Source organism: Oncorhynchus mykiss, unplaced genomic scaffold (genome assembly GCF_013265735.2).
Source record: "Oncorhynchus mykiss isolate Arlee unplaced genomic scaffold, USDA_OmykA_1.1 un_scaffold_130, whole genome shotgun sequence".
NCBI lineage: Eukaryota > Metazoa > Chordata > Actinopteri > Salmoniformes > Salmonidae > Oncorhynchus > Oncorhynchus mykiss.
The window spans coordinates 1,332,819-1,353,128 of NW_023493663.1; the positions used below are offsets into that span (position 1 = coordinate 1,332,819).

The 20,310-nt window shown below is 53.4% G+C and overlaps 1 protein-coding gene across 11 annotated transcripts in view; it reads left to right on the top strand.

Moving 5' to 3' along the window:
• LOC110516613 (trinucleotide repeat-containing gene 18 protein) overlaps nt 1-18,093 on the top strand; it is a 113,964-nt gene extending 95,871 nt beyond the window's left edge. For 6 of the 11 annotated variants that reach the window (XM_036972251.1, XM_036972257.1, XM_036972249.1 and 3 more), the window contains 9 exons: nt 781-898; nt 6,330-6,405; nt 6,657-7,215; nt 7,466-7,582; nt 8,965-9,117; nt 11,126-13,455; nt 14,209-14,445; nt 15,681-15,755; nt 17,438-18,093. In XM_036972251.1, coding sequence (XP_036828146.1) covers nt 781-898; nt 6,330-6,405; nt 6,657-7,215; nt 7,466-7,582; nt 8,965-9,117; nt 11,126-13,455; nt 14,209-14,445; nt 15,681-15,755; nt 17,438-17,641 — 3,869 coding nt within the window. In that variant the 3' untranslated portion in view covers nt 17,642-18,093. The remainder of the gene's footprint in view (nt 1-780; nt 899-6,329; nt 6,406-6,656; nt 7,216-7,465; nt 7,583-8,964; nt 9,118-11,125; nt 13,456-14,208; nt 14,446-15,680; nt 15,756-17,437) is intronic. The other 5 variants (XM_036972255.1, XM_036972256.1, XM_036972254.1 and 2 more) reach the window with 5 other exon arrangements.
• Nucleotides 18,094-20,310: the final 2,217 nt, after the last annotated feature.

Here is a 20,310-nt window from a genome sequence, read left to right on the forward strand (position 1 = left end):
TGGTGTATATTGATTGGTGTGTATTGATTGGTGTATATTGATTGGTGTATATTGATTGGTGTATATTGATTGGTGTATATTGATTGGTGTGTATTGATTGGTGTATATTGATTGGTGTATATTGATTGGTGTATATTGATTGGTGTATATTGATTGGTGTATATTGATTGGTGTATATTGATTGGTGTGTATTGATTGGTGTATATTGATTGGTGTATATTGATTGGTGTATATTGATTGGTGTATATTGATTGGTGTATATTGATTGGTGTATATTGATTGGTGTATATTGATTGGTGTGTATTGATTGGTGTATATTGATTGGTGTGTATTGATTGGTGTATATTGATTGGTATATTGATTGGTGTATTGATTGGTATATTGATTGGTGTATTGATTGGTGTATATTGATTGGTGTATATTGATTGGTGTGTATTGATTGGTGTGTATTGATTGGTGTATATTGATTGGTGTATATTGATTGGTGTATATTGATTGGTGTATATTGATTGGTGTATATTGATTGGTGTATATTGATTGGTGTGTATTGATTGGTGTATATTGATTGGTGTGTATTGATTGGTGTATATTGATTGGTATATTGATTGGTGTATTGATTGGTATATTGATTGGTGTATTGATTGGTGTATATTGATTGGTGTGTATTGATTGGTGTATATTGATTGGTATATTGATTGATATATTGATTGATATATTGATTGGTGTATTGATTGGTGTATTGATTGGTGTATTGATTGGTGTATTGCTATATTGATCCAGCTCCGGTCCAGTGTGTGTTAGATAAAGACTCTCTTCAGGATGGTCTGAGGGTTCTGATCCCCATGGATGATCAGCTGCTGTATGCTGGACACGTCAACACGGTACACTCCCCGGACATGTGAGTACGCACACTACGCACCACACGGGGGGGGGGGGGCGTTGGTAGACGCACACTACGCACCACACAGGGGGAGCGTTGGTAGACACACACTACGCACCACACAGGGGGGGGGGGGGCGTTGGTAGACACACACTACGCACCACACAGGGGGGCGTTGGTAGACGCACACTACGCACCACACAGGGGGAGCGTTGGTAGACACACACTACGCACCACACGGGGGGGGGGGGGCGTTGGTAGACACACACTACGCACCACACAGGGGGAGCGTTGGTAGACACACACTACGCACCACACAGGGGGGGCGTTGGTAGACACACACTACGCACCACACAGGGGGAGCGTTGGTAGACACACACTACGCACCACACAGGGGGGGCGTTGGTAGACACACACTACGCACCACACAGGGGGGGCGTTGGTAGACACACACTACGCACCACACAGGGGGAGCGTTGGTAGACACACACTACGCACCACACAGGGGGAGCGTTGGTAGACACACACTACGCACCACACAGGGGGAGCGTTGGTAGACACACACTACGCACCACACGGGGGGGGGGTTGGTAGACACACACTACGCACCACACAGGGGGGGCGTTGGTAGACACACACTACGCACCACACAGGGGGAGCGTTGGTAGACACACACTACGCACCACACGGGGGGGGGGGGTTGGTAGACGCACACTACGCACCACACAGGGGGAGCGTTGGTAGACACACACTACGCACCACACAGGGGGAGCGTTGGTAGACACACACTACGCACCACACAGGGGGGGCGTTGGTAGACACACACTACGCACCACACAGGGGGAGCGTTGGTAGACACACACTACGCACCACACAGGGGGAGCATTGGTAGACACACACTACGCACCACACGGGGGGGGGGGGGTTGGTAGACACACACTACGCACCACACGGGGGGGGGGTTGGTAGACACACACTACGCACCACACAGGGGGAGCGTTGGTAGACGCACACTACGCACCACACAGGGGGAGCGTTGGTAGACACACACTACGCACCACACAGGGGGAGCGTTGGTAGACACACACTACGCACCACACAGGGGGGGCGTTGGTAGACACACACTACGCACCACACAGGGGGAGCGTTGGTAGACACACACTACGCACCACACAGGGGGAGCGTTGGTAGACACACACTACGCACCACACAGGGGGAGCATTGGTAGACACACACTACGCACCACACAGGGGGAGCGTTGGTAGACACACACTACGCACCACACAGGGGGAGCGTTGGTAGACACACACTACGCACCACACAGGGGGGGCGTTGGTAGACACACACTACACACCACACAGGGGGGGCGTTGGTAGACACACACTACGCACCACACAGGGGGGGCGTTGGTAGACACACACTACGCACCACACAGGGGGGGCGTTGGTAGACACACACTACGCACCACACAGGGGGGGGTTGGTAGACACACACTACGCACCACACAGGGGGGGCGTTGGTAGACACACACTACGCACCACACAGGGGGGGCGTTGGTAGACACACACTACGCACCACACAGGGGGGGCGTTGGTAGACACACACTACGCACCACACAGGGGGGGAGGGGGAGAGAGGGAACACACCTCATATCTACTGTCTAGAACAACTCCTAACCCCTGACCTCTGACCTCTGTTCTGTAGTTACAGCGTGGTGGTGGAGGGGGAGAGAGGGAACAGACCTCATATCTACTGTCTAGAACAACTCCTGACCCCTGACCTCTGTTCTGTAGTTACAGTGTGGTGGTGGAGGGGGAGAGAGGGAACAGACCTCATATCTACTGTCTAGAACAACTCCTGACCCCTGACCTCTGTTCTGTAGTTACAGTGTGGTGGTGGAGGGGGAGAGAGGGAACAGACCTCATATCTACTGTCTAGAACAACTCCTGACCCCTGACCTCTGTTCTGTAGTTACAGTGTAGTGGTGGAGGGGGAGAGAGGGAACAGACCTCATATCTACTGTCTAGAACAACTCCTGACCCCTGACCTCTGTTCTGTAGTTACAGCGTGGTGGTGGAGGGGGAGAGAGGGAACAGACCTCATATCTACTGTCTAGAACAACTCCTGACCCCTGACCTCTGTTCTGTAGTTACAGTGTGGTGTTGGAGGGGGAGAGAGGGAACAGACCTCATATCTACTGTCTAGAACAACTCTTGACCCCTGACCTCTGTTCTGTAGTTACAGTGTGGTGGTGGAGGGGGAGAGAGGGAACAGACCTCATATCTACTGTCTAGAACAACTCCTGACCCCTGACCTCTGTTCTGTAGTTACAGTGTGGTTGTGGAGGGGTAGAGAGGGAACAGACCTCATATCTACTGTCTAGAACAACTCCTGACCCCTGACCTCTGTTCTGTAGTTACAGTGTGGTGGTGGAGGGGGAGAGAGGGAACAGACCTCATATCTACTGTCTAGAACAACTCCTGACCCCTGACCTCTGACCTCTGTTCTGTAGTTACAGTGTGGTGGGGGAGAGAGGGAACAGACCTCATATCTACTGTCTAGAACAACTCCTGACCCCTGACCTCTGTTCTGTAGTTACAGTGTGGTGGTGGAGGGGGAGAGAGGGAACAGACCTCATATCTACTGTCTAGAACAACTCCTGACCCCTGACCTCTTACCTCTGTTCTGTAGTTACAGTGTGGTGGTGGAGGGGGAGAGAGGGAACAGACCTCATATCTACTGTCTAGAACAACTCCTGACCCCTGACCTCTGTTCTGTAGTTACAGTGTGGTTGTGGAGGGGGAGAGAGGGAACAGACCTCATATCTACTGTCTAGAACAACTCCTGACCCCAGACCTCTGTTCTGTAGTTACAGTGTGGTGGTGGAGGGGGAGAGAGGGAACAGACCTCATATCTACTGTCTAGAACAACTCCTGACCCCTGACCTCTGTTCTGTAGTTACAGTGTGGTTGGAGGAGGGGGAGAGAGGGAACAGACCTCATATCTACTGTCTAGAACAACTCCTGACCTCTGACCTCTGTTCTGTAGTTACAGTGTGGTGGTGGAGGGGGAGAGAGGGAACAGACCTCATATCTACTGTCTAGAACAACTCCTAACCTCTGTTCTGTAGTTACAGTGTGGTGGTGGAGGGGGAGAGAGGGAACAGACCTCATATCTACTGTCTAGAATAACTCCTGACCCCTGACCTCTGTTCTGTAGTTACAGTGTGGTGGTGGAGGGGGAGAGAGGGAACAGACCTCATATCTACTGTCTAGAATAACTCCTGACCCCAGACCTCTGTTCTGTAGTTACAGTGTAGTGGTGGAGGGGGAGAGAGGGAACAGACCTCATATCTACTGTCTAGAACAACTCCTGACCCCTGACCTCTGTTCTGTAGTTACAGCGTGGTGGTGGAGGGGGAGAGAGGGAACAGACCTCATATCTACTGTCTAGAACAACTCCTGACCCCTAACCTCTGTTCTGTAGTTACAGCGTGGTTGGAGGAGGGGGAGAGAGGGAACAGACCTCATATCTACTGTCTAGAACAACTCCTGACCCCTGACCTCTGTTCTGTAGTTACAGTGTGGTGGTGGAGGGGGAGAGAGGGAACAGACCTCATATCTACTGTCTAGAACAACTCCTGACCCCTGACCTCTGACCTCTGTTCTGTAGTTACAGTGTGGTGGGGGAGAGAGGGAACAGACCTCATATCTACTGTCTAGAACAACTCCTGACCCCTGACCTCTGTTCTGTAGTTACAGTGTGGTGGTGGAGGGGGAGAGAGGGAACAGACCTCATATCTACTGTCTAGAACAACTCCTGACCTCTGACCTCTGTTCTGTAGTTACAGTGTGGTGGGGGAGAGAGGGAACAGACCTCATATCTACTGTCTAGAACAACTCCTGACCCCTGACCTCTGTTCTGTAGTTACAGTGTGGTGGTGGAGGGGGAGAGAGGGAACAGACCTCATATCTACTGTCTAGAACAACTCCTGACCCCTGACCTCTGACCTCTGTTCTGTAGTTACAGTGTGGTGGTGGAGGGGGAGAGAGGGAACAGACCTCATATCTACTGTCTAGAACAACTCCTGACCCCTGACCTCTGTTCTGTAGTTACAGTGTGGTGGTGGAGGGGGAGAGAGGGAACAGACCTCATATCTACTGTCTAGAACAACTCCTGACCCCTGACCTCTGTTCTGTAGTTACAGTGTGGTTGTGGAGGGGGAGAGAGGGAACAGACCTCATATCTACTGTCTAGAACAACTCCTGACCCCTGACCTCTGTTCTGTAGTTACAGTGTGGTGGTGGAGGGGGAGAGAGGGAACAGACCTCATATCTACTGTCTAGAATAACTCCTGACCCCTGACTTCTGTTCTGTAGTTACAGTGTGGTGGTGGAGGGGGAGAGAGGGAACAGACCTCATATCTACTGTCTAGAACAACTCCTGACCCCTGACCTCTGTTCTGTAGTTACAGCGTGGTTGGAGGAGGGGGAGAGAGGGAACAGACCTCATATCTACTGTCTAGAACAACTCCTGACTCCTAACCTCTGTTCTGTAGTTACAGTGTGGTGGTGGAGGGGGAGAGAGGGAACAGACCTCATATCTACTGTCTAGAACAACTCCTGACCCCTGACCTCTGTTCTGTAGTTACAGTGTGGTGGTGGAGGGGGAGAGAGGGAACAGACCTCATATCTACTGTCTAGAACAACTCCTGACCCCTGACCTCTGTTCTGTAGTTACAGTGTGGTGGTGGAGGGGGAGAGAGGGAACAGACCTCATATCTACTGTCTAGAACAACTCCTGACCTCTTACCTCTGTTCTGTAGTTACAGTGTAGTGGTGGAGGGGGAGAGAGGGAACAGACCTCAAATCTACTGTCTAGAACAACTCTTGACCCCTGACCTCTGTTCTGTAGTTACAGTGTGGTGGTGGAGGGGGAGAGAGGGAACAGACCTCATATCTACTGTCTAGAACAACTCCTGACCTCTGACCTCTGTTCTGTAGTTACAGTGTGGTGGTGGAGGGGGAGAGAGGGAACAGACCTCATATCTACTGTCTAGAACAAGTCCTGACCCCTGACCTCTGTTCTGTAGTTACAGCGTGGTGGTGGAGGGGGAGAGAGGGAACAGACCTCATATCTACTGTCTAGAACAACTCCTGATCCCTGACCTCTGTTCTGTAGTTACAGCGTGGTTGGAGGAGGGGGAGAGAGGGAACAGACCTCATATCTACTGTCTAGAACAACTCCTGACCCCTGACCTCTGTTCTGTAGTTACAGTGTGGTGGTGGAGGGGGAGAGAGGGAACAGACATCATATCTACTGTCTAGAATAACTCCTGACCCCTGACCTCTGTTCTGTAGTTACAGTGTGGTGGTGGAGGGGGAGAGAGGGAACAGACCTCATATCTACTGTCTAGAACAACTCCTGACCCCTGACCTCTGTTCTGTAGTTACAGTGTGGTGGTGGAGGGGGAGAGAGGGAACAGACCTCATATCTACTGTCTAGAACAACTCCTGCAGGAGGCTGTGAGTACATCTCATTACATCTGTGTTCTTTGGGTTTTTGTTACAGGCCGTGGATGTGATGCCCTCGTCTGTGTGTGTGTGTGTGTGTGTGTGTGTTTTGTGTTTTTATTACAGTGTGTGTGTTATTCTGTGTGTTATTCTGTGTGTTATTCCAGATTGTGGATGTGATGCCCTAGTCAGTGTGTGTGTGTGTGTGTGTTAATGTGTGTTAATGTGTGTTATTCTGTGTGTTATTCTGTGTGTTATTCCAGATTGTGGATGTGATGCCTCCGTCAGTCTGGTATCTTCCTGAAGGCTGTCGTGTTGCTGCATACTGGAGCCAGCAGTACCACTGTCTCTACCCCGGCACCGTAGTCAACGGTAACGCACAGTACCACTGTCTCTACCCCGGCACCGTAGTCAACGGTAACGCACAGTACCACTGTCTCTACCCCGGCACCGTAGTCAACGGTAACGCACAGTACCACTGTCTCTACCCCGGCACCGTAGTCAACGGTAACGCACAGTACCACTGTCTCTACCCCGGCACCGTAGTCAACGGTAACGCACAGTACCACTGTCTCTACCCCGGCACCGTAGTCAACGGTAACGCACAGTACCACTGTCTCTACCCCGGCACCGTAGTCAACGGTAACGCACAGTACCACTGTCTCTACCCCGGCACCGTAGTCAACGGTAACGCACAGTACCACTGTCTCTACCCCGGCACCGTAGTCAACGGTAACGCACAGTACCACTGTCTCTACCCCGGCACCGTAGTCAACGGTAACGCACAGTACCACTGTCTCTACCCCGGCACCGTAGTCAACGGTAACGCACAGTACCACTGTCTCTACCCCGGCACCGTAGTCAATGGTAACACACAGGCCAGGTTTTCCATTAGCCGGTAATAGCTGGCTTTTGGCCAATAAAAACTAGAAAAGCCGATAAATAAAATTGGAGAAGACAACATCCCATTTGAGAAAGTGTTTTATAGTCTCATCACCAGTCAATAGTTTGGACACATCTAGTCCTTTCAATCTAGGTGACCTGTTCCTTTAACCCCTTCCTGTCTGTACAGGAAGTTCAGACGGTGATGACAGTGATGACCTCATCACGGTGGAGTTTGATGACGGTGACACGGGTCGCATCCCCCTCTCCCACATCAGACTGCTGCCCCCTGACTACAAGATACAGTGTAAGGACACAGCCCCCTCTCCCACATCAGACTGCTGCCCCCTGACTACAAGATACAGTGTAAGGACACAGCCCCTCTCCCACATCAGACTGCTGCCCCCTGACTACAAGATACAGTGTAAGGACACAGCCCCCTCCCACATCAGACTGCTGCCCCCTGACTACAAGATACAGCCCCTCTCCCACATCAGACTGCTGCCCCCTGACTACAAGATACAGCCCCCTCTCCCACATCAGACTGCTGCCCCCTGACTACAAGATACAGTGTAAGGACACAGCCCCTCTCCCACATCAGACTGCTGCCCCCTGACTACAAGATACAGTGTAAGGACACAGCCCCTCTCCCACATCAGACTGCTGCCCCCTGACTACAAGATACAGTGTAAGGACACAGCCCCTCTCCCACATCAGACTGCTGCCCCCTGACTACAAGATACAGTGTAAGGACACAGCCCCTCTCCCACATCAGACTGCTGCCCCCTGACTACAAGATACAGCCCCCTCTCCCACATCAGACTGCTGCCCCCTGACTACAAGATACAGTGTAAGGACACAGCCCCCTCTCCCACATCAGACTGCTGCCCCCTGACTACAAGATACAGTGTAAGGACACAGCCCCTCTCCCACATCAGACTGCTGCCCCCTGACTACAAGATACAGCCGCCTCTCCCACATCAGACTGCTGCCCCCTGACTACAAGATACAGCCCCAATGACTCACACACACATTGTCACACAAGGACTCACACAGACACAAGGACTCACACAGACACAAGGACTCACACAGACACAAGGACTCACACAGACACAAGGACTCACACAGACACAAGGACTCACACAGACACAAGGACTCACACAGACACAAGGACTCACACACACTCACACAAGGACTCACTCACACACACACACACACACACACACACACACACACACACTCCCACAAGGACTCACTCACACACACACACACACACACACACACACACACTCCCACAAGGACACACACACACACACACTCCCACAAGGACACACACACACACACACTCCCACAAGGACACACACACACACACACTCCCACAAGGACACACACACACACACACACTCCCACAAGGACACACACACACACACACTCCCACAAGGACACACACTCCCACAAGGACACACACTCCCACAAGGACACACACTCCCACAAGGACACACACTCCCACAAGGACACACACTCCCACAAGGACACACACTCCCACAAGGACACACACTCCCACAAGGACACACACTCCCACAAGGACACACACTCCCACAAGGACTCACTCACACTCTTTTGTATTCTTTCCCAGTGGGTTTGTTCAGTCTGTGTGATGATTCTGATGTTAAACCTGCCCCCCTGTAGGCGCTGAGCCCTCCCCTGCGCTGCTAGTGGCCAGCTGCTCCAGGAGGCGTGTCAGGAAGTGCAGCAAGGACACCAGTGAGACGAGGCCTAAAGCAGGGGACTCCGCCCCCAAGGGCAGAGGGAGACCGGCCAAGAAACCCAAACCCAAACCTGGTGAGCCAATCAGAGACCTCGATGCTAGTTGGAACAGCTCTAAGACTTTATAACTGCTGTGGATCCTGTTATCCCTGTTGGATCCTGTTATCCCTGTTGGATCCTGTTATCCCTGTTGGATCCTGTTATCCCTGTTGGATCCTGTTATCCCTGTTGGGTCTGTTATCCCTGTTGGATCCTGTTATCCCTGTTGGGTCTGTTATCCCTGTTGGGTCTGTTATCCCTGTTGGGTCTGTTATCCCTGTTAGGTTTGTTATCCCTGTTGGGTCTGTTATCCCTGTTAGGTTTGTTATCCCTGTTGGGTCTGTTATCCCTGTTGGGTCTGTTATCCCTGTTGGGTCTGTTATCCCCGTTGGGTCTGTTATCCCCGTTGGGTCTGTTATCCCTGTTGGGTCTGTTATCCCTGTTGGGTCTGTTATCCCTGTTATCCCTGTTAGGTCTGTTATCCCTGTTGGGTCTGTTATCCCTGTGGGGTCTGTTATCCCTGTGGGGTCTGTTATCCCTGTTGGGTCTGTTATCCCTGTTGGGTCTGTTATTCCTGTTATCCCTGTTGGGTCTGTTATCCCTGTTGGGTCTGTTATCCCTGTTGGGTCTGTTATCCCTTTGGGTCTGTTATCCCTGTTGGGTCTGTTATTCCTGTTGGGTCTGTTGGGTCTGTTGGGTCTGTTATTCCTGTTAGGCTTGTTAGGTCTGTTATTCCTGTTGGGTCTGTTATTCCTGATGGGTCTGTTATTCCTGTTATTCCTGTTATCCCTGTTATCCCTGTTGGGTCTGTTATCCCTGTTGGGTCTGTTATCCCTGTTGGGTCTGTTATTCCTGTTGGGTCTGTTATCCCTGTTGGATCTGTTATCCCTGTTGGGTCTGTTATTCCTGTTGGGTCTGTTATTCCTGTTGGGTCTGTTATTCCTGTTGGGTCTGTTATCCCTGTTATCCCTGTTGGGTCTGTTGTCCCTGTTATTCCTGTTGGGTCTGTTATCCCTGTTGGGTCTGTTATTCCTGTTATCCCTGTTGGGTCTGTTATCCCTGTTATCCCTGTTAGGTCTGTTATCCCTGTTGGGTCTGTTATCCCTGTTGGGTCTGTTATCACTGTTATCCCTGTTGGGTCTGTTATCCCTGTTGGGTCTGTTATCCCTGTTGGGTCTGTTATCCCTGTTGGGTCTGTTATCCCTGTTGGGTCGGTGGATTATGTTATCCCTGTTAGGTCTGTGAATTCTGTTATTCCTGTTAGGTCTGTTATTCCTGTTAGGTCTGTGAATTGTGTTATTCCTGTTAGGTCTGTGGATTATGTTAACCCTGTTAGGTCTGTGGATTATGTTATTCCTGTTAGGTCTGTGGATTGTTATTCCTGTTAGGTCTGTGGATTATGTTATTCCTGTTAGGTCTGTGAATTATGTTATTCCTGTTAGGTCTGTGGATTATGTTATCCCTGTTCGGTCTGTGAATTCTGTTATCCCTGTTCGGTCTGTGAATTCTGTTATCCCTGTTATCCCTGTTAGGTCTGTGATTTCTGTTATTCCTGTTAGGTCTGTGGATTATGTTATTTCTGTTAGGTCTGTGGATTATGTTATTCCTGTTAGGTCTGTGGATTATGTTATCCCTGTTAGGTCTGTGAATTCTGTTATCCCTGTTAGGTCTGTGATTTCTGTTATTCCTGTTAGGTCTGTGGATTATGTTATTCCTGTTAGGTCTGTGGATTATGTTATTCCTGTTAGGTCTGTGGATTATGTTATTCCTGTTAGGTCTGTGGATTATGTTAACCCTGTTAGGTCTGTTAACCCTGTTAGGTCTGTGGATTATGTTATTCCTGTTAGGTCTGTGGATTATGTTATTCCTGTTAGGTCTGTGGATTATGTTATTCCTGTTAGGTCTGTGGATTATGTTAACCCTGTTAGGTCTGTTAATCCTGTTAGGTCTGTGGATTATGTTAACCCTCTTAGGTCTGTTATTCCTGTTAGGTCTGTGAACTCAGGTCAGTCATTTGTTAACTCCTGCCTTTCTTTCCCTCTAGAGCCCCCAGTGAGCCCAGACCCCCGGGAGACGATGCCCCCCCCGGGACCCAGCCAGGCTCCAGACAGACCTCAGCTCCCCACCAGACCAGCCCAGGACAGGCCCTCTTCCTCCCAGAGACCTGCTCAGGAAAGACCCCTGTCTGCCCCCAGGCCGGGACCAGGCCGACCCTCCAAGCCCACCAGCACCCCCAGCCTGCCTGCCCCCCCACGCAGCCAGAACCCTAGGAGACCCAGCCCAGCCTCTCCCGAGCCCCCCTCCCTCTACCACCCAGCCCCTTACGGGAAGATACTAAGGGTGGACCTGTATAGCCAACCCAACCTCACCTCTTGTAACGTCAGCACCCAACCTAACCCTAAAACCAACCCTAAGTCTAAACTCTCCCCTCCACTACTTAAACCCAACTCTACTTCCCCTATCATCAGACCCAAGCCTCTTCTACCTAACCCTAAAACTAACCTTACCTCCGTACCAAAATCCAAACCTAGACCTAAGTCTACAGCAGAACTCCCTGGGCCTGCAGCTAACTTTAATCCTGATCACAACAAATCCAGAACCGCTCCCAAAGCAATCTCCAGACCCAAACAGAACCATAACAAACCCAGACCCACCCCGGATCCTTCTACCAGGCCCAGAACCATCCCCGGGCCCAGCTCCAGTACCTCTAAACCCAGACCCATCCCCGGGCCCAGCTCTAGTACCTCTAAACCCAGAACCAGCCCTGGGCCCAGCTCCAGTACCTCTAAACCCAGACCCATCCCCGGGCCCAGCTCTAGTACCTCTAAACCCAGAACCAGCCCTGGGCCCAGCTCTAGTACCCCTAAACCCAGAACCATCCCCGGGCCCAGCTCTAGTACCTCTAAACCCAGAACCAGCCCTGGGCCCAGCTCTAGTACCTCTAAACCCAGAACCAGCCCTGGGACCAGCTCTAGTACCCCTAAAACCAGAACCAGCCCTGGGCCCAGCTCTAGTACCTCTAAACCCAGAACCAGCCCTGGGCCCAGCTCTAGTACCCCTAAATCCAGAACCAGCCCTGGGCCCAGCTCTAGTACCTCTAAACCCAGACCCAGCTCAGACCTCTCTGCTGTCAGATCCAGACTGGACCCTAGCACCTTTATTCCTGGTATCTCCAGACCCAGGCATGTCCCGGGGGAGGGCGGGGTGGGAGGGCAGGGCGGGGTGCGACAGGGGCGTAAGGCCCTCCTAGAGGAACCCCTAGTAAAGCTGGACCACGAGGGTGTGACCTCACCCAAGACCAAGAAGACCAAGGCTCTGATGCTGCTGGAGGCCAGGGGCTTACGGCAAGAACACACACCCCTCGCCACGGCCGCAGCCAGCCAGAAGCCGGCGAGGGTAAAGGGGAGGGCTCCGGAGAGCGAGGCAGGGCTGCTGGAGGCCAAGGACTTACGGCAAGAACACACACCCCTCGCCACGGCCGCAGCCAGCCAGAAGCCGGCGAGGGTAAAGGGGAGGGCTCCGGAGAGCGAGGCAGGGCTGCTGGAGGCCAAGGACTTACGGCAAGAACACACACCCCTCGCCACGGCCGCAGCCACCCAGAAGCCGGCGAGGGTCAAGGGGAGGGCTCCGGAGAGCGAGGCGGGGCTGCTGGGGAGAGAACCCGCCTACAGAACGCCTTCTCTGGGCAGAGAAAGAGACCGGGGTGGAGGGGGGGACAGAGAACCAAAGAGAGAGGAGAGAACGAAACAAGGGGAAGAGAAGAGAGGGGAGGAGACAGGGGGGTCTCACGGCAGCAGTAGTTCAGGATCTGAGGAAGAGGAGGAGACAAGGAAGAAAACGAAGTGTAGCTCCAGCTGCTCCCACCCCTCCTCCCCAGCCTCCTCCTCCTCATCCTCCTCTAGCACCTCCTCTTCCTCTTCCTCCTCCACTGACGAGGAGTCCTCTTGTAGTTCTGACGAGGAGACCGCCCTCGCTCCCCCTGCACCTCTCCCCGTCTCCCCCCCTCCAACTACCCCACAGGAGGAGGTAGAGGTGGAGGAAGAGAAGGAGGAAGAGGAAGAAATTAAGAAGTTGAAAAAGGCGGAAGAGGAAGAGGAGGAAGAAGTATTAGAAGAAGATCAATCTCCCTCCTCTCCTCCCCCGTCTATCTCTCCGTCCTCCCAGCCAGCCAGGCCCCGGGGTCGTCCAGCCCGGCAGAAGTCCCAGGGAGGTGTGGGGTCGGTGGGCAGGCCACGGCGCAGGGAGGGGGCCCACCTCCCCACCACCAAGGAGCTGGCTAAGAGACAGCGATTACCGAGCGTAGAGAACAGACCCAAGATCTCTGCCTTCCTGCCTGCCAGACAGCTCTGGAAGTGGTTCGGTAATCCCACACAGGTGAGAGGGAGAACACAGGTGAGAGGGAGAACACAGGTGAGAGGGAGAACACAGATGAGAGGGAGAACACAGGTGAGAGGGAGAACACAGGTGAGAGGGAGAACACAGGTGAGAGGGAGAACACAGGTGAGAGGGAGAACACAGGTGAGAGGGAGAACACAGGTGAGAGGGAGAACACAGGTGAGAGGGAGAACACAGGTGAGAGGGAGAACACAGGTGAGAGGGAGAACACAGGTGAGAGGGAGAACACAGGTGAGAGGGAGAACACACGCTTGGGATTGGTATTTTGAAGCTCTCGATGACACTTGAGTCAGGTTTTTTGGGGGGGTGGGGGGGGCTGGGTTCCAGAAGATTAGCCAGATAAATTTCTCCTTGCATACCCTGTGTCTGTCTCTGTCTGTCTCTGTCTGTCTGTCTCTGTCTGTCTGTCTGTCTCTCTCTCTCTCTCTCTCTCTCTGTCTCTCTCTCACTCTCACTCACTCACTCTCTCACTCTCTCTGTCTCTCTCTCTCTCTGTCTCTGTCTCTGTCTCTCTCTCTCTCTCTGTCTCTGTCTCTCTCTGTCTCTCTCTGTCTCTCTCTGTCTCTCTCTGTCTCTCTCTCTCTCTCTCTCTCGCTCTCTCTCGCGCTCTCTCTCTCTCGCGCTCTCTCTCTCGCGCTCTCTCTCTCTCACTCTCTCTCTCACTCTCTCTTTCACTCTCACTCTCTCTCTCACTCTCTCACTCTCTCTCACTCTCTCTCTCACTCTCTCCAGAGGCGTGGTATGAAAGGGAAGGCTAAGAAGCTGTTCTACAAGGCCATCGTGCGGGGGAGAGAGATGATTGGTATCGGGGACTGCGCCGTGTTCCTTTCAGCCGGCCGACCCAACCTGCCCTTCATAGGGAAGATCCAGAGCATGTGGGAGAGCTGGGGATCCAACATGGTGGTCAGAGTCAACTGGTTTTATCACCCGGAGGAGACCAACCCTGGCAAGAAACTACACGACAAGAAGGTAGGGGTCAGGGGTTAACTGGTTTTATCACCCGGAGGAGACCAACCCTGGCAAGAAACTACACGACAAGAAGGTAGGGGTCAGAGGTCAGCTGGTTTTATCACCCGGAGGAGACCAACCCTGGCAAGAAACTACACGACAAGAAGGTAGGGGTCAGGGGTCAGCTGGTTTTATCACCCGGAGGAGACCAACCCTGGCAAGAAACTACACGACAAGAAGGTAGGGGTCAGAGGTTAACTGGTTTTATCACCCAGAGGAGACCAACCCTTGCAAGAAACTACACGACAAGAAGGTAGGGGTCAGAGGTTAACTGGTTTTATCACCCAGAGGAGACCAACCCTTGCAAGAAACTACACGACAAGAAGGTAGGGGTCAGAGGTTAACTGGTTTTATCACCCAGAGGAGACCAACCCTTGCAAGAAACTACACGACAAGAAGGTAGGGGTCAGGGGTTAACTGGTTTTATCTCTCACTCCCTCCCCATCTCTCTCTCCCTCCCCATCTCTCTCCCTCCCCATCTCTCTCCCTCCCCATCTCTCTCTCCCTCCCCATCTCTCTCTCCCTCCCCATCTCTCTCTCCCTCCCCATCTCTCTCTCCCTCCCCATCTCTTTCTCTCCCTCCCCATCTTTCTCTCCCTCCCCATCTCTCTCTCCCTCCCCATCTCTCTCTCCCTCCCCATCTCTCTCTCCCTCCCCATCTCTCTCTCCCTCCCCATCTCTCTCTCCCTCCCCATCTCTCTCTCCCTCCCCGTCTCTTTCTCTCCCTCCCCATCTCTCTCTCCCTCCCCATCTCTTTCTCTCCCTCCCCATCTCTCTCTCCCTCCCCATCTCTCTCCCTCCCCATCTCTCTCTCTCTCCCCATCTCTCTCTCCCTCCCCATCTCTTTCTCTCCCTCCCCATCTCTCTCTCCCTCCCCGTCTCTCTCTCCCTCCCCATCTCTCTCTCCCTCCCCATCTCTCTCTCCCTCCCCATCTCTCTCTCCCTCCCCATCTCTCTCTCTCTCCCTCCCCGTCTCTCTCTCCCTCCCCGTCTCTCTCTCTCTCCCCGTCTCTCTCTCTCCCCGTCTCTCTCTCCCTCCCCGTCTCTCTCTCCCTCCCCATCTCTCTCTCCCTCCCCATCTCTCTCTCCCTCCCCATCTCTCTCTCCCTCCCCATCTCTTTCTCTCCCCATCTCTCTCTCTCTCCCCGTCTCTCTCTCCCTCCCCATGTCTCTCTCCCCCGTCTCTCTCCTTCTAGAACTGGGATCAGATGTCTGGTCAGTCTCTTCCTTCATCTCTGCTCTCCTCTAACCAGAGGAAAGACTTCATGGAGGTGAGACCACACTACACACCCTACCACACCCTACCACACCCCTACCACACCACACACTCACCCTACCACACCCCCACACACCCTACCACACCCTACCACACCCCTACCACACCACATACTCACCCTACCACACCCTACCACACCCTACCACACCCCTACCACACCACACACTCACCCTACCACACCCCCACACACCCTACCACACCCTACCACACCCCTACCACACCACATACTCACCCTACCACACCCCCACACACCCTACCACACCCCCACACACCCTACCACACCCTACCACACCACACACACACCCTACCACACCAGACACACCCTACCACACCACACCCACACACCCTACCACACCCACACACCCCCACACACACCCTACCACACCACACCCCCACCACACCACACACACACCCTACCACACTCCCCCTACCACACCCCCACACACACACCCTACCACACCCCCACAAACACACCCTACCACACCCCCACACCACACCCTACCACACCCCCCACATACACCCTACCACACCCCCACACTCACCCTACCACACCACACCCCCCACATACACCCTACCACACCCCCACACCCTACCACACCCTATTTGTTGTTAACGTGTCTCTGCAGTTTGCTCTGTACCAGTGTGTTAACGTGTCTCTGCAGTGGGCTCTGTACCAGTGTGTTAACGTGTCTCTGCAGTGGGCTCTGTACCAGTGTGTTAACGTGTCTCTGCAGTGGGCTCTGTACCAGTGTGTTAACGTGTCCCTGCAGTGGGCTCTGTACCAGTGGGTTAACGTGTCTCTGCAGTGGGCTCTGTACCAGTGTGTTAACGTGTCCCTGCAGTGGGCTCTGTACCAGTGTGTTAACGTGTCTCTGCAGTGGGCTCTGTACCAGTGTGTTAACGTGTCCCTGCAGTGGGCTCTGTACCAGTGTGTTAACGTGTCTCTGCAGTGGGCTCTGTACCAGTGTGTTAGCGTGTCTCTGCAGTGGGCTCTGTACCAGTGTGTTAACGTGTCTCTGCAGTGGGCTCTGTACCAGTGTGTTAACGTGTCTCTGCAGTGGGCTCTGTACCAGTGTGTTAACGTGTCTCTGCAGTGGGCTCTGTACCAGTGTGTTAACGTGTCTCTGCAGTGGGCTCTGTACCAGTGTGTTAACATGTCTCTGCAGTGGGCTCTGTACCAGTGTGTTAACGTGTCTCTGCAGTGGGCTCTGTACCAGTGTGTTAACATGTCTCTGCAGTGGGCTCTGTACCAGTGTGTTAACGTGTCTCTGCAGTGGGCTCTGTACCAGTGTGTTAACGTGTCCCTGCAGTGGGCTCTGTACCAGTGTGTTAACGTGTCTCTGCAGTGGGCTCTGTACCAGTGTGTTAACGTGTCTCTGCAGTGGGCTCTGTACCAGTGTGTTAACGTGTCTCTGCAGTGGGCTCTGTACCAGTGTGTTAACGTGTCTCTGCAGTGGGCTCTGTACCAGTGTGTTAATGTGTCTCTGCAGTGGGCTCTGTACCAGTGTGTTAACGTGTCTCTGCAGTGGGCTCTGTACCAGTGTGTTAGCGTGTCTCTGCAGTGGGCTCTGTACCAGTGTGTTAACGTGTCTCTGCAGTGGGCTCTGTACCAGTGTGTTAACGTGGCTCTGTACCAGTGTGTTAACGTGTGTATTTGTTGTTAACGTGTCTCTGCAGCGGGCTCTGTACCAGTCGTCCCACAGCGATGAGAACGATGTCCAGACGGTCAGTCACAAGTGTCTGGTGGTCAGCGTGTCGGAGTACGAAACCATGACTCTGACGCGTCGCTACGCCGACAGCCAAGACCTGTACTACCTGGCCGGGACATACGAACCCACCACGGGTATGATCTACAACACGGACGGAGTCCCCATCATCTGATGAACGACACGCTAACGACACGCTAATGACACCAGACCCTGACCGTGACCCGACCAACGCCACGGTCGATCCGGTCAACTCATAACGTTTGATCCAACGAACAAAGACCACCTGAGAGAGAGAGAGAGACTACAGACCGTATTCAGAAACTCTTGGGTCTTCTCTATAAACACACACCCAGACTTCTACCTGTAAATACATACAATAATTCTAACACTCATAGATATATATATAAAAGACAGGAAGTGATTTTATTTACCAGGGAAGACATCCTCCTCGCTGGATCGTAGCTGTGAGTCACAGTAGTTTTGATGAGAGGAGGTTTGTCTATCTGAGAGACGTATTACACTAACGAGAGAGAGAGGCCTGCTGACAATCCCAACAATGGGGGTGGGGATACAGTCCTGTGTTCTGATTGGTGCCTGTCTGGACCCGCCTACTCCCCCATGACCTTATCACCCTGCTGGTGTTAACAGGGTTCTGATGACCTGGTGTTTAGAGATATTATCAGTGTTTCTCTGGAGTGAACACACTCTTATTGCCCCCCCCCCCCCCCCCTGGTCCCCATCTATCTGCCCCCCCCTGGTCCCCATCTATCTGCCCCCCCCTGGTCCCCATCTATCTGCCCCCATCTATCTGCCCCCCCCTGGTCCCCATCTATCAGCCCCCCCCCCCTGGTCCCCATCTATCAGCCCCCCCCCCCCGGTCCCCATCTATCTGCCCCCCCCCTGGTCCCCATCTATCAGCCCCCCCCTGGTCCCCATCTATCAGCCCCCCCCTGGTCCCCATCTATCAGCCCCCCCCTGGTCCCCATCTATCTGCCCCCCCCTGGTCCCCATCTATCTGCCCCCCCCTGGTCCCCATCTATCTTCCCCCCCTGGTCCCCATCTATCTTCCCCCCCCTGGTCCCCATCTATCTTCCCCCCCTGGTCCCCATCTATCTTCCCCCCCCTGGTCCCCATCTATCTTTCCCCCCCTGGTCCCCATCTATCTTCCCCCCCCTGGTCCCCATCTATCTTTCCCCCCCTGGTCCCCATCTATCTTTCCCCCCCTGGTCCCCATCTATCTTTCCCCCCCTGGTCCCCATCTATCTTTCCCCCCCTGGTCCCCATCTATCTTTCCCCCCCTGGTCCCCATCTATCTTCCCCCCCCTGGTCCCCATCTATCTTCCCCCCCCTGGTCCCCATCTATCTTCCCCCCCCTGGTCCCCATCTATCTTCCCCCCCCTGGTCCCCATCTATCTTCCCCCCCCTGGTCCCCATCTATCTTCCCCCCCCCTGGTCCCCATCTATCTTCCCCCCCCTGGTCCCCATCTATCTTCCCCCCCCTGGTCCCCATCTATCTTCCCCCCCCCTGGTCCCCATCTATCTGCCCCCCTGGTCCCCATCTATCTGCCCCCCCTGGTCCCCATCTATCTGCTCCCCCCCTCCCCCTGGTCCCCATCTATCTGTCCTCCCCTGGTCCCCATCTATCTTCCCCCCCCTGGTCCCCATCTATCTGCCCCCCCCCCCCCCCTGGTCCCCATCTATCTGCCCCCCCTGGTCCCCATCTATCTGCCCCCCCTGGTCCCCATCTATCTGCCCCCCCCCCCCCTGGTCCCCATCTATCTCCCCCCCCTGGTCCCCATCTATCTGCCCCCCCTGGTCCCCATCTATCTGCCCCCCCTGGTCCCCATCTATCTGCCCTCCCCTGGTCCCCATCTATCTGCCCCCGCTGGTCCCCATCTATCTGCCCCCCCTGGTCCCCATCTATCTGCCCCCCCTGGTCCCCATCTATCTGCCCCCCCTGGTCCCCATCTATCTGCCCCCCCTGGTCCCCATCTATCTGCCCTCCCCTGGTCCCCATCTATCTGCCCCCCCTGGTCCCCATCTATCTGCTCCCCCCCTCCCACCCCCCAGCGGGGTTTCAGCCTTTTCTCCGTCCCGACATAACCCATAAGCATCTCTGTACGGGGGAAATATTATTTAGAAAATTCTAAACGTTTGTTTTGTAAATGTCTTTGAGCCGAGGGGGAGAGATGGAGGAGGAGGAGGAGTGGGGGAGGGAGGAGGAGTGGAGGAGGGGGAGGGAGGAGGAGGAGGAGGAGTGGAGGAGGAGGAGGAGGAGGAGGAGGAGTGGAGGAGGAAGAGGGGAGGTGGAGGGAGGAGGAGGAGGAGTGAAAAGGGTTTGTTTCTTTTTTTACTGAAGCAATCAACTTAATCAGTGTTTCTCCCGATATCCATTTAGTAGATCAATATTTTATAGTTGATCAATAAAGAGATACATCTATCGATTGTCGTCTCCTGAATGATGTCTCCTGTCTTACCAGACCTACTAGATCATTAGATTGTCGTCTCCTGAATGATGTCTCCTGTCTTATCAGACCTACTAGATCATTAGATTGTCGTCTCCTGAATGATGTCTCCTGTCTTACCAGACCTACTAGATCATTAGATTGTCGTCTCCTGAATGATGTCTCCTGTCTTATCAGACCTACTAGATCATTAGATTGTCGTCTCCTGAATGATGTCTCCTGTCTATTCAGACCTACTAGATCATTAGATTGTCGTCTCCTGAATGATGTCTCCTGTCTTACCAGACCTACTAGATCATTAGATTGTCGTCTCCTGAATGATGTCTCCTGTCTTATCAGACCTACTAGATCATTAGATTGTCGTCTCCTGAATGAT